The 12761-nt window shown below is 42.0% G+C and overlaps 1 protein-coding gene across 1 annotated transcript in view; it reads left to right on the top strand.

Annotated features, from left to right (window-relative positions):
* Nucleotides 1-12761, top strand: part of AR (androgen receptor) — a 177962-nt gene that overhangs the window by 146940 nt on the left and 18261 nt on the right. The window contains exon 4 of the mRNA XM_007991938.3: nt 11672-11959. Coding sequence (XP_007990129.1) covers nt 11672-11959 — 288 coding nt within the window. The remainder of the gene's footprint in view (nt 1-11671; nt 11960-12761) is intronic.

The raw sequence follows: 12761 nt of genomic DNA, 5'->3' as shown, positions 1-12761 counted from the left end.
TTGTTAAGAAGTAGAACTAAGGGAAAAAGACACAGCCACCCAGAAACCGGTAGAGCTTTCAGTTCATCTGTTATTAATATTTCCATGACAACAGATATCTAGGAAGTAAACAGAAAATAGCATCGCTATCCTGCATCACCTTTTTTGGAATCAGGTTCCATTCTTCTCAGTCCAGTTCATCCTTCTGATACTTTTAAGATCTCAACCAACGCATAGAGATATCATATTTTCCCTTGCTTAATACCCCATGGAACCAATGCCCCTGTGGCTGAAGTAAAAATTAATTGTTGAGGGACATTTCAGCCCTCTAGCAGTCAACAATTAAAAACATGTAAGCACCGAGCACCTGCAGAAAACTTGCACTGGCATTTGGATCTAAGAAGAAAATCTGCATCTTAAACAACATGAAAAGTCGCCCGCCCAAGCTTGTGCAGTGAAGTGTCATGCTGGCCACAATGAAACCGAAAGAGACTGATGACTCTCCTCAGGGTGGAAAATGAGGCATGGAAGCTTTGATTAGTGAGCTGTTAGGCACACAGACATTAATTTCAAAGCATTCTCATCTCCAGTCTGAGTAATAATTCTTGTAGTATTATGCAATTGTTTGGCTGCTGCAAGAAATTCAGCAGACTCCAACAAGTAGTCTTTCTTGGTCTCTGAGTGACTGTAACTTAAATTCTACCTCCCTTCTCTTCTCCTACATCTTCCCACTCCCCACCCCACCTCACCCCACACACACACACAATTCTTGTACACTGTGTTCAGAGAGATGCACACACACATATATATGTACATATATAGTATATTTGTCAATAAAGCAGAAAAGAAGAAAAAACTCCAATTAACAATTTTCCATTTCCCCATCTCACCTCTGTCTTACAAGTAGATAGGAAAAGAGAAAACCCCAGTAAAAAATGGCAACCACCCGCCTCCCCAACTTTACATGCTGCTTCCTATGTTAGAGGACTTGGCTTAGGCATCTGATTGTGGAGCCTGCTAGATACAAGCCCATATTTAGACTGCTACATTCAACAATGTCTCTCTTTCATATTAGAAAAATTCCGGGTTGGCAATTACAAGCATCTCAAAATGACCAGACCCTGAAGAAAGGCTGACTTGCCTCGTTCAAAATGAGGGCTCTGCTCTAGTGGATAGTCCGGAGAAACCTGGAGTCTGAGGCTTAGGAGCTTAGGTTTTTGCTCCTCAACACAGACTTTGACGTTGGGGTTGGGGGCTACTCTCTTGGTTGCTGACTCCTTCCAACGGGACCAATAGTGTTTTCCTACCTCACAGGGATGTTGTGAGGACGGGCTATAGAAGTAATAGTGGTTACCATTCATGTAGTTATGAGTATCATGATTATTGTTTCCTGTAATGCGGCTTGGCATTGGCAAAGTGCTTTTTGATTGTTCTTGATCATATATGATGGTGACCAGGCACTGACTCAGGCAGATGCAGTGAAGCTCTGACTCAGTCGCTTGCTTTTCATGGTATGTTGCTGGGAAGAAACTTTGCTGATGGGACTCAAGGTGTCACCTTGGACAAGAAACAACTGTGTCTGTCTGAGGTTCCTGTGGCCATCTTTTTTTGTTTATTAGGCAATTCGTATTTCCCCCTTAGGTTCTAGTCTTCCAGATCCCTGCCAAGGACCTAGATCTTAGCCTCAGGCCCCATCACTGAGCTGAAGGTAGTAGGTGATCCACAGAAGTTCAGTAAACAAGGACCAGATTTCTGCTTCTCCAGGAGAAGAAGCCAGCCAACCCCTCTCTTCAAACACACTGGGAGACTAGAGTCAGACTTTCCCTCTTACATCTAGCCTTACTGTAGCCACACTCCGTGATTGCTCTTTCACATCACATGCTTCTCTTCGTCAGTTGTGAGGCCCTCTCATTCTTCTCACAAGCCAGACTCAAACATTATATTGATGTCAAAGAAGAATCACTTAGAGTTTGGAATATCTTGTTCTCTCTCTGCTCCATAGCTTCCATATTGAAACCAGTTTCTTTCTCGTGAAGAAGTGGAGTCTGTGAAGCCAGAGACAGGCACATATGAGAGTCAGAAGCACTCTCCCTGACTTGCCTGGGGCCTGTCTTTCCCACCTTCTTCTCCAGTTTGTCTAAACTCTCTCTCTCTCTCTCTCTCCCCCGCCCCCCCCCCAACACACATACTTTTTTCTCTTTCCCCTGACTCAGCAACATTCTGGAGAAAAGCCAAGGAAGAACTTCAGGAGGGGAGTTTCCCCTTTCTCAGGGCAGAATTTTAATCTCCAGACCAACAAGAAATTCCCTAATGTGGATTGAAAGGCTAATGAGGTTTATTTTTAACTGCTTTCTATTTGTTTGAATGTTGCATATTTCTGCTAGTGAAATTTTCCCTTAATAAAGCCATTAATACACCAATCGTATTTTCTTATTTACAACAGACTGAGAGAATTAATGCTGTTAACATTGGACCTTTTTTCTTTTTTTCTTTTCTCTTTTTTTTTTTTTTTTTTTTTTTCCTTTTTTTCTCTCTCGCTTGCTTTCCAGGTCATGCTGACCTGTTCAGCTTGGACTGTTTCACATTTGTTTTTAATGTCAGTTTAAATGTAATTGTAAAAGCATGTATGCTCTAAATTCATGTAGTTACTTTTTTCAGTGGAAAAGCCTGGTATTCGAAAGCATTTCCAGGCTCCGCAATTTCATATGAGCAGGTTTTTGGTAAAATCTTTTGTCCCTCACTCAGGATGGTATCTGGACAGTGAGCCCCTTTCTTCTGGCTCAGTAGTCAGACAGAGGAGACTTGGAGACAGTTTCTGCAGGATCCTGTGCTTTGGCAAGGATGTGCAGCATTGCATATCATTCTATCATTAATTACGTTTACTCCTCCATGAACTAAAAACCATTAGACTAAATAGTCCAACATAAACCTTGAAAGATAAAATTTGATATTCTTTCGCCTGGCCATTTCTCTGACCCAGAATTGGGGCTGGGAGGGGAATGGAGACTTGGGGGAGAGAATCAAGGAGGCTTCTTGACTGGGGGAATTTGGCATGCACTTATTAATCCCATTTGGTTGTACTCCCTACTAATCCCTCACTCCATACCTGCCAAGGATTGGCTCTGCTCCCTGCTTCTCATCCCTGTCCTAGTTCTTCCTCACCCATCTCCATTTCCCACCACTGATCCTTCTCTCCAGTAAGATGCTATTCAACCTGATGAAATATAAAGAGTAGCACCACCCTGGAAGTCAGGATACCTTAGTTTTAGCTCCTGCTCTACCATTATCTAACTGTGTGAACTTGGGTATGACTTAACCTTTGCCCTTCAATCCGAACAGTCTTTAAGAATTGGTTTATAGGAGAAAGGAAGGGATAGACAAGATCCAAGGCCTTTGAACCCTTTTTTGGAAATGAATCCTTTTCTTCAAACAAAATTTGACTCAGAGTCCCAAATATAGGTACAGAATAAAATGCTGCTGTTCTTGTTTGAAAGGAGGTGGGGTGCTTGGAGCCACATGCTCAGGCCCACTTTGCCACCTCTCAGGAACCCTCGATAAAACTTATAGGACTCTTGGGGCTCTACCATTGTACTAGGCTGATGTCTGGGGAGTCTTCTAACTCCAATTTTCTCTTCTGTTACATTTCAGTCCTTGTGAAAACTCTATACGTTTCATCAGTTCACTTTTTCAGAAAGTTCACCTGCTTGGGGTAAAGGGCATGCAGTGGAGAATGTGGGACTCAGTAACTAGCAATAGTAAAAAACATCATTGGCTGGCTTACATAATTTACTCTGTTCTAAGCATCTTACACACATACTCATCTGAAAAATCACAACAACCTTGTGAGGTAGATCCTGTTATTATCTTAGGATTCTGAAACCTGCCAGCTTGACTCTCAACCTTTGACTTGAGACCAGTCGCCCAAGATGGAAAGTTATACTTTTCACAGTTTACCACCGTAAGCAGTTTTTCAGAGTGACTTCTAGCTAGAGATCCATTCTTAGAAAAAGTCAGAACCTGCCCATTAGCATGCACTATCACGGGGCACAGAGTACCTTCACTGGGTTCATCCCATTTCCTCCTAAAAATAGTCCTATGCAGTAGTCAAGTCATATCATCACCATTATATAGATTAGAAAGCTGAGGTGTAGGAGAAATCAAGAGATCTGTTCAAGGTTACACATCCCATAAGACTCTGAATACCACCATCAAGAATAATAAGACTTTTGTGTGAAAAGCATTTTAGAACTTCAGTGTCATTATTGCATTCTGCCTCCTGGAGTTCAGTGTACTTTTTCACCATGCTTTAATCTTGGAGTCCTGGTGGTACAGAATCTGCCTTTTACTCTCAGGCAACACCACAGTGTCTTTATCCCTCATAACAAACATATGATTTAAGTAATGATATTATCCCCATTTTACAAATTAGTTAACTGAGATACCGAGAGGCTAAGTCTTGCGCAAAGTCACAAAGCTAGTCAGCGATAGAGCCGGAGTTACAAATGAGGCAGCCTGACTCCAGAATATTTGCTCTTAACTACTACTCTTTATACATATGTAAGGAAACTAAAAACCAAAGAGGGAAAGACGTCCCTGAGGTCCCACATTGAGTTCCCCTGACTCACAATCCAGTATTCTTCTGACCTTCTAATCCTAAAGTTATACAGTAAGATCCCTTGACTCTAATCCTCGTAGATGGAAAGATGGCTGGCATGATTTAAGCTAGAGGCCACAAACTGGCTTTCCCGGAGCCAGAAATCACCTGCAGAATTCTGTTTGTCCAGCACAGTGTTTGTTTAGAAAATTGACATAGACTGCCCCTAGGCAGGGCATCAATCACTGTCACTGTCCCCAGCCCTCCCTATTTATGTTTGCCAAGCTTTTTTTTTTTTTTTTCTCATTTATGTGTCTGCCTGACTTGTGAAGGTATTTGAGTTTATGACTTTTCGATTTAAGCATTGGAATATATAAGCACTGCACATACACACATACTCACATGCATTCACAAAAGTATAGCCTAGTCTAGCTTCACAAAGAATTTGTAGCCCTACACCAAACACACCTTTATGTTTACTTAACATTTAGAATTAGATTTAAGATCTGAATTTAGTTTCACAGGCATTCAAGTGTGGAAGAATCTCAGTTATTATTTTTTGTTTCATACTGTTTCACTCTTGCTTTCCCTGCTGTGTCTGGACCCCTGTCAATCCTGCTTTCTGCCATTCTCCATGCCTGAGTTAGGGCCCCTGCAAGCCACTCACTCATTAATCTTTAGGAATAGATGGAGAGTGGAAACCAGTTTGGAGGGTTCACCATGTGCCAGGCATCTTCTCATTTAGTTCTCATAAGTGTCCTAAGAGACAGGTGGCAGCACATTCATTTTATAAATAAGGAAACTAAATCTTAGAGAAGCTCAACAAAGACCTCAAAGTCATTAAGGTACTAATTAACGGAGCTGGGATTTGAATGCAAGATTGTCGGACTCCAGAGCCTATTCTTTTGCCCTACACCACAGTTCCTTACAAGGAAGATGTATTCGTTTTCTATTACTGCATAACACATTGTCACAAATTTAGCAGCTTCAAACATTTATCAGCTCAGTTTTGTAAGTCAGAAGTCTGGCACAGCATGGCTAGATTCTCAGTTCAGGGTCTCTGAAGGATGAAGGTGTTTACCAGGATGCATTCTAATCTGAAGCTCAGGGTTCTCTTCCAAACTCATGTAATTATTGCAGGATTCAGTTATTTGTGGTTGTAGGACTAAGGTTCCCACTTCCTTTCTGGCTACCAGCCAAGGGCCATTCTTAGCTCTTGGAGGCTGCCCTCTTTCCTTTTCATGTGGAACCCAACACCTTCAAAGCCAGCAACAGAGACTCTTCTTTGTGTTGAATGTTTCTCACTCTACGGATGTCTTTCCAGGAGAATCCCAGTCCTGTGAGGGCTCACCTGATGAGGTCAGGTACATCAAGAATAACCACCCTTCAAATTCAACTGAATTAGCACCTTAATTACATCTGCCTAGTTTTTTCAACAGCCCCTAGGTTAGTGCTTGACTGAATGACTGGAAGGAAGGATGTGTATGCTCAGGCCTCAGAATCTTGGGGGCCATCTTAGAAGTCAGCCTACCACAGACGTTGATTGCTTTCATGTATCAAATTTCATAGTGAGATAGGGAGAACAGAAATATCCTTGACCTTAGGTAGAGCGATTCAAACTTTCTAAGACTTTGGAAACTTCACATCACTTTCACCTTTCCCTTGATCATGGTTGAGAAGGCCTATGTCTTGGAGTGGCAAGGAGTGGGACTGGAACAGTACCTAAAGGTTAAGGAGACTAAAGAAGTTACAGATTGGTCACATCTGCTCCTCCCTAGGAATGAGCAATGGAACCTGATTTGAATTTTTTTTTCCTCTGGTGCTATAGAGATAGCTCCCACAGGGGTCTAATGCCCCAAGGCTGAAAAGTTAGTTCCCCATAGGATCCAGGCATGATATCAGACCAGGTGTTACAATCTCCTAAAGAGGAGGTACGGACAGGAAAGCCCCTTGCCAATGACCCTTTCTTGTCACTGCTCTGACTCAAGACTAATAGGGCAGAGATAGTGAGCAACTCACATACTACTAAAACTATCCACTTATACTGCCCCCTTTCTCCTTGCTTTATCACTCCATTTAAGTAAGCCAGTGAGTCTCTGCCTTGACACAGTGGCAAGCTGACCTGTATCTTATATGGAAGAATTAGATTTGACTCTGGGGCTCAGGTGCAGAGGGCAGGAGGGGCATAGGGGTGGCCTTCATGGAAGAAAACAAGTCCTTGGATACTGAGTAACAGCTGAGACTAGCAAGCCTTATTGTCCAGGATTCCAAGTCGTCTAGCAACATCCTGGCCTCTGCTGCAGAGAGAACAGAGGATCCCCCGGCAGAATGAATGGAGTCTGATTTCAATTACGTTCAGTATAGTCACTCTCTTTAGGCAGAGAAGCCAGAACACCTGGTGCAGCTAGGGCCACTGTGGTCACAGGGGCAAGCACACTACCTGGGTCCTGGAGGCAAGTGGGAATGCAGCTTCTCTTCCTTAAGCAGATGCCATATAGGCCTGGGGAGGAGAATGTGAGAATACCAGCCAAGTTCTCATTGGCACTATATGGAGAAAGGGAAATTATTTCATCTTGATGGATTCTCCCCACAGTCTCTGCACATATTGATCTTACTTGTAATGAGTTTGTTCAGATTCACGAGTCATCATCCCAGGGAGATCTGAGTCATTGGTGGGAAAGTTGAGGTGACAGATTATATCTCGCTGATCTCACTGTCACCAATTGCTCTGTGTGTCCCTCCACCTTTTGAAAAAGTCCATGGAATCATTTGTGTATAATTCATTTGGATTTATTTCTTATTTATCAATAGCTTTAGTGGGGTATTGTAAATGGGAAAGCTACCCCAGAGAACAGTGTGCATTCACAGTATTATTCAATAGAACTTTCTGAGATGATGAAAATCTTCTATATCTTATGTTGTCCAGTATAATACAGCAGCTAACTACATGTAGCTTTTGAACACTGAAAATGTGGCTAGTGAGACTGAGGGATTCTATTTTTAATTTTTTAATGTTGTAATTAATTTAATTTTTAAAAATTTTTGCTTTCTATTTTATAGCTTAATAATTAAACTAAACTTACATAGCCCACATGTGGCTAGTTGGTCACTATACTGGACAGTACAAGTCTAGAAAGATCTCAGAGAGACACATGCTGAGATACAGCAGGAATAGGTTAGTCAGAAAGAGAGCCAATGTAACATAGGGAATTCTGGATTGGGAATTAGAGCCCTGGCTCTAATCTCAGCTCTGCCACTATGTGACCTTGCCCTCTCTGGCTTCAGCCTCCCCATCTTTAACTTGAAAGGTTAAACTAACTAACGTCAAAAGTCCCAAAATCGTGGCTGTGGACTGAATTCAATTTGGGATACATAAGTTTCAGGAATTTTTTTAAAAATCTATTAATGCCTTCTAGGTGTGTGTATGCACGCTTACAGGCATGTACCCATGCACAAGCATGGGACGGCAGTAAGGCATTCATTCCAGTTCACCAGTGTACTAACCATTCACACACACACACACACACACACACACACACACACACACACACACTCATGCATACACACCCTACTGTATTGCCTATGTAGACCCTGAAGGTCTTTGAATCTGTCACCATTGGATAAGATAATTTCTAACGACCCTTCCCGTTTTGTCATGCTGAAAATCTTTAAGCCACTATAGTATCCCCAATCTATTTCAATTTGGGCAGATGACTGGAGTATTCTCATAGCTTCCTGTCTCTTCCCCTCTGAATTTGATACTAGTTATGAAGTTTGGCATCAAGGATGAAGAAGGGAGGCAGGGAGGATATAACCCCAGCCCCACTCCTTAACTCCGCTTTTGGATTAGAAGTAGCGTTCAGGGCTTCAGATTCCTTGGGGAGGAAGTAGAGAGAATATGGTCTTTGTAATCAGAAGATGGGGTTCAGATGATTGGGTTCTCACTTTTTCGATAGCTGTGTTACCTCAGTTTATTCATTTGTAAAATAGGGATAAGAAATATCTTTAACCTCCTAAGATGATGTGGAATTAAGTGATGTAACGTGATGAAGCGAGGCATGCAGAAGGCCCTGAAAAAATAGTAGTTACCCTTAAGGGAACTAAATGGTCTGGCAACTTGTGAGCTCAAAGCTAGAAAGGCCCAGTGATGGGGAAGATGGGGTCTTTCTGCAGGAACTACAGCAGAGGAGCAGATCCTGTAGGCCACCAGTCTGTGGAGCTGTGTCCAAGAACTCATGTTTGCAACAAGTTCACCAAATGACAAGATATTGTGGGGTCCAGGCCTCTAACTCAAGAAGATGGTCTTGGCCCAAATCATACCTTGCAGCCTGTGCCTTTGGTGGGATGTGAGTGTTGGCAGTGGCTATGCATATCTCTTTATTACTGGCTGTGCCCAAGCCCTGCAGAAATTATTGTTGGACAAGGTCATCTTGCACTCAGGGTTGGTTTTCCAGGCTTCCTTGTTATTTTCCCCTGAGTTCTTCTGTGTTCCTCTTGCAACACCAACCCCACCATTTCCCTCTTCCCTACCTTAGTTGTTGGTCCAAACATGTAATCCATTCTTGCAGTGATTTATTGAGTGATACCGTAACTGGAGTTTGCAGTGAAGGACTTATTTTTCTAATTAGAACTAAAAGTCAGTTCCAGGCTGGGTGTGGTGGCTCACGCCTGTAATCCCAGCACTCTGGGAGGCCGAGATGGAAGGATTGCTTAAGGCCAGGAGTTTGAGTCCAGCCTGGGCAACATAGTGAGATCCCATCTCTAGAAAAAAACATGTTAGCCAGGAGTGGTAGTGTACACCTCTGGTCCCAGCTACTTGGGAGACTGAGGAGGGAGAATTTCTTGAGCCCAGGAAGTTGAGGCTACAGTGAGCTTTTATCGTGCCACTGCTCTCCAGCTTGGGTGACAGAGGGAGATCCTGCCTCAAAAAATAAATAAAAACTACAAAAAAAAAAAAAAATGTCTGTTCCAGGTTGTATCTTTTTTCACAGGGGCCAGACGCAGATGAGGAGTAGATTTTGTTGTATTTATCCATTTAAATTGAGCAATCAGCTTCTCTCTTTGGTTTATACCTTTCTTATTTATTATTATTATTTTAAAAGGATTAGAGATAAAGTGCTTTATGGTCTTTCTCAGTGCAACTGCTTATGCTAGACCTCAGAATTATGACCTCTTCAATTATTTATATTTCCGTCTTTATAAATATTGGAAAAAATAGTACAAAGTAAACATCGGGATGCCTAAGGACCTCTAAATTGTGTGTGAGCACATGGGGAAGATGGTTCTTAAGGTTTGAGTTTTGGATTATTGTGGTTGTCTTAAATAATGTTATTTCTATCATTCCTTCCAATGGCTGTCTCCTAGCATGGTTCCCATTTTACAGACTGATGGTAGAGGCAGAAAGATTCTCTCACTTCTTTGATAGTATTGAGGATTTCAGCCTTTCACCGCTCCTCTCCCCTTTGCTAAAAAAGAAAAAAATCAGTATGTATGTTATAGTGTATGTTCAACTATGAGCAACTATGTGTATTCAATGAGAAATGGAATACCATAAAATTACCATAGTTGAACCAAAATGATAGGATAGAATTTGATAGTCTGAGGATGGAAGGGAACTTCAAGGCCACTTTAAAAAAACCCATTCCCATATAATGCTTGAATTCTTAACCACTGTGCATCTAGTATTTGATCATTTCCAGTGATATGTGTGCCTGGCAACTTTTCCATCTCCCAGCGCTTTAACTATCAAAATGTATGTGTGTGTGTGTGTGTGTGTGTGTGCATGTATGTGTGTGTGTTTAGAGACACAGAGAGACAGAAAGAGAAAGAGAGATTAAAATCCAAGTCACTGTTCTTTCTGGGACCCAAAAAACAAGTCTAGTCATTCTCCATTTCTAGTCTCTTTCCCTAGCAATCGGCTAGACATGCTAGACATAGACACATGTACATCACTCCTTTGATTTACAGCATTCAGTATTTGTCTATCACTTATAAGATAAAACCCATACTTACTTTTTATTTTTATTTTTTTAGAGACAGTGCTTTACTATGTCACCCAGGCTAGAGCATCAGTGGCACAATCATAGCTCACTGCAGCCTGGAACTGCTGGGCTCAAGCAATCCTTCCACCTCTGCCTCCTGAGTAGCAGAGACTACAGATGTGCACCACCAGACCCGGCTAATTTAGTTTTTTACTAATTTTGTGGAGATGGTGTAGTGTCTTGCTATGTTGCTCAGGCTGATCTTGAGGTCCTGGCCTCAAGCACTCCTCCCATCTCAGCCTTCCAAAATGCTGGGATTACAGGCATGAACCACCTTACTCAGCCAGATTTCTTAATATGATATACATGCTCCTTTAAAATCAAGCACCATCTTTGCTTTCAACCCCATTATTAACCACTTTCCCATATATGCAACATATGCTTCAGTCATACTAGTCTCTAGTTGTTCCCCAAACACTCCTCAGTGCTTTTGTTTATGCCCTTTCTGCCCACCTTTGCCTGGTGAAATCCTCATCAATCTTCAAATTCTAGGTCAAATACTATCTTTCATATAAAGCATTTTCTAAACCCACCTATGTGAAAAGATTAGTGGTTTCCTATTTTGTTGATGCCTCCATTGCAGCATTTTCCAGTCTGACTTTTTCTAGAATTGACTGTGGCAAGGCTACCAGCCTGGGCCAGGGCCTGTGTCTTTTCTGTCACCCAGAAGCAAAGGTCTAACAATGGATATCTGCTGAATGAATGAATGAAAATGAATCATTAATATATTAGTAAATGAGTTAATTAAAGGTTCCAGGTATGAATACTGAAGCCTGCATTGAGGCAGAGCTGAATCCAAGACTATGTTAGGTTGGTCTGGCACAAGAATCAGAGTTTTCCTCTGCAAGCTATGAAAAATTTGGGTTTAGCACCGATTTGGGATGACGAATTATACATTCAACCAGTGTTGAATGAGCACTTGTCCTTAAGGAGTTTAGAGTCTGTGACCAGGGAGAATGATGATTTTCTTAGCTCGGGCAGTTTTTCTAACAAGGTAGTTGCATTGTGTGTTTTTGAACACTGATGATAAATTCAAGTTTCTCTTCCTTCCCCATAGCCCGAAAGCTGAAGAAACTTGGTAATCTGAAACTACAGGAGGAAGGAGAGGCTTCCAGCACCACCAGCCCCACTGAGGAGACAGCCCAGAAGCTGACAGTGTCACACATTGAAGGCTATGAATGTCAGCCCATCTTTCTGAATGTCCTGGAAGCCATTGAGCCAGGTGTGGTGTGTGCTGGACATGACAACAACCAGCCCGACTCCTTCGCAGCCTTGCTCTCTAGCCTCAATGAACTGGGAGAGAGACAGCTTGTACATGTGGTCAAGTGGGCCAAGGCCTTGCCTGGTAAGGAAAAGGGAAGTGGGAGCATGAGATAAGGGGGATCATATTTAGTGAACGCTCCTATGGGCCAGCCACCACGTCTGGTGCTTTTCTGCCCATTAACTCAGGTAGTCTTCATCGTAACCCTATGGGAGAGGGATTGTTATAAATCTCACTTTAAACATACAGGGATTGAGACTCAGAAAGCAAAGAGAAAGATAGTATTATAAGGTGTCCTATGTGGCCCACATTGATGCACAGCAGTCATGCTTTCACATTTAACTCACAGAAATGGTCAGCAAAATTTCCCTTAATCACAAAAATCACATAGACATACCCATATATGCCTTAGGATGCTCTTCTATATTTGCACACACAGGCTCACCCCAAAGATAATCTCCAGCCTGACTGACATTCTGTCTTCAGTGTCACCTTTAGGAACTATATCATGGGAACTCTCATAATATGATATGGTAGAAAGAACATGAGGTTGGGAATCAGAACACTTCAGATCAGATCTACTTTTAGTTCTGCTAGTAACTTATTGTGTGATCCCTTCCCCTTCTGGGTCTCAATTTCTCTATCTATATAATGTATAAAGCATGGTTTGTACCAAATTGATGGTTTTCAAATTTTGCTTCAAGGAATGCTTTGTGCACTTTAAACTACCTAAGGAATCATAATAGGAGGAAAGATTAGGTGATAGTGAAAGAATTATCGACTGTTGGTCTAACGGAAGTTGGATAACAGAAGTTCCCCAGTGATGGGGAACTCACTTCTTTCTTATGTCATCTGTTGCTTAAACAAGTCCGATTATTAAAATATT

This window comes from Chlorocebus sabaeus, chromosome X, assembly GCF_047675955.1.
Source record: "Chlorocebus sabaeus isolate Y175 chromosome X, mChlSab1.0.hap1, whole genome shotgun sequence".
NCBI lineage: Eukaryota > Metazoa > Chordata > Mammalia > Primates > Cercopithecidae > Chlorocebus > Chlorocebus sabaeus.
This window is presented reverse-complemented; position numbering and strand designations above follow the sequence as displayed.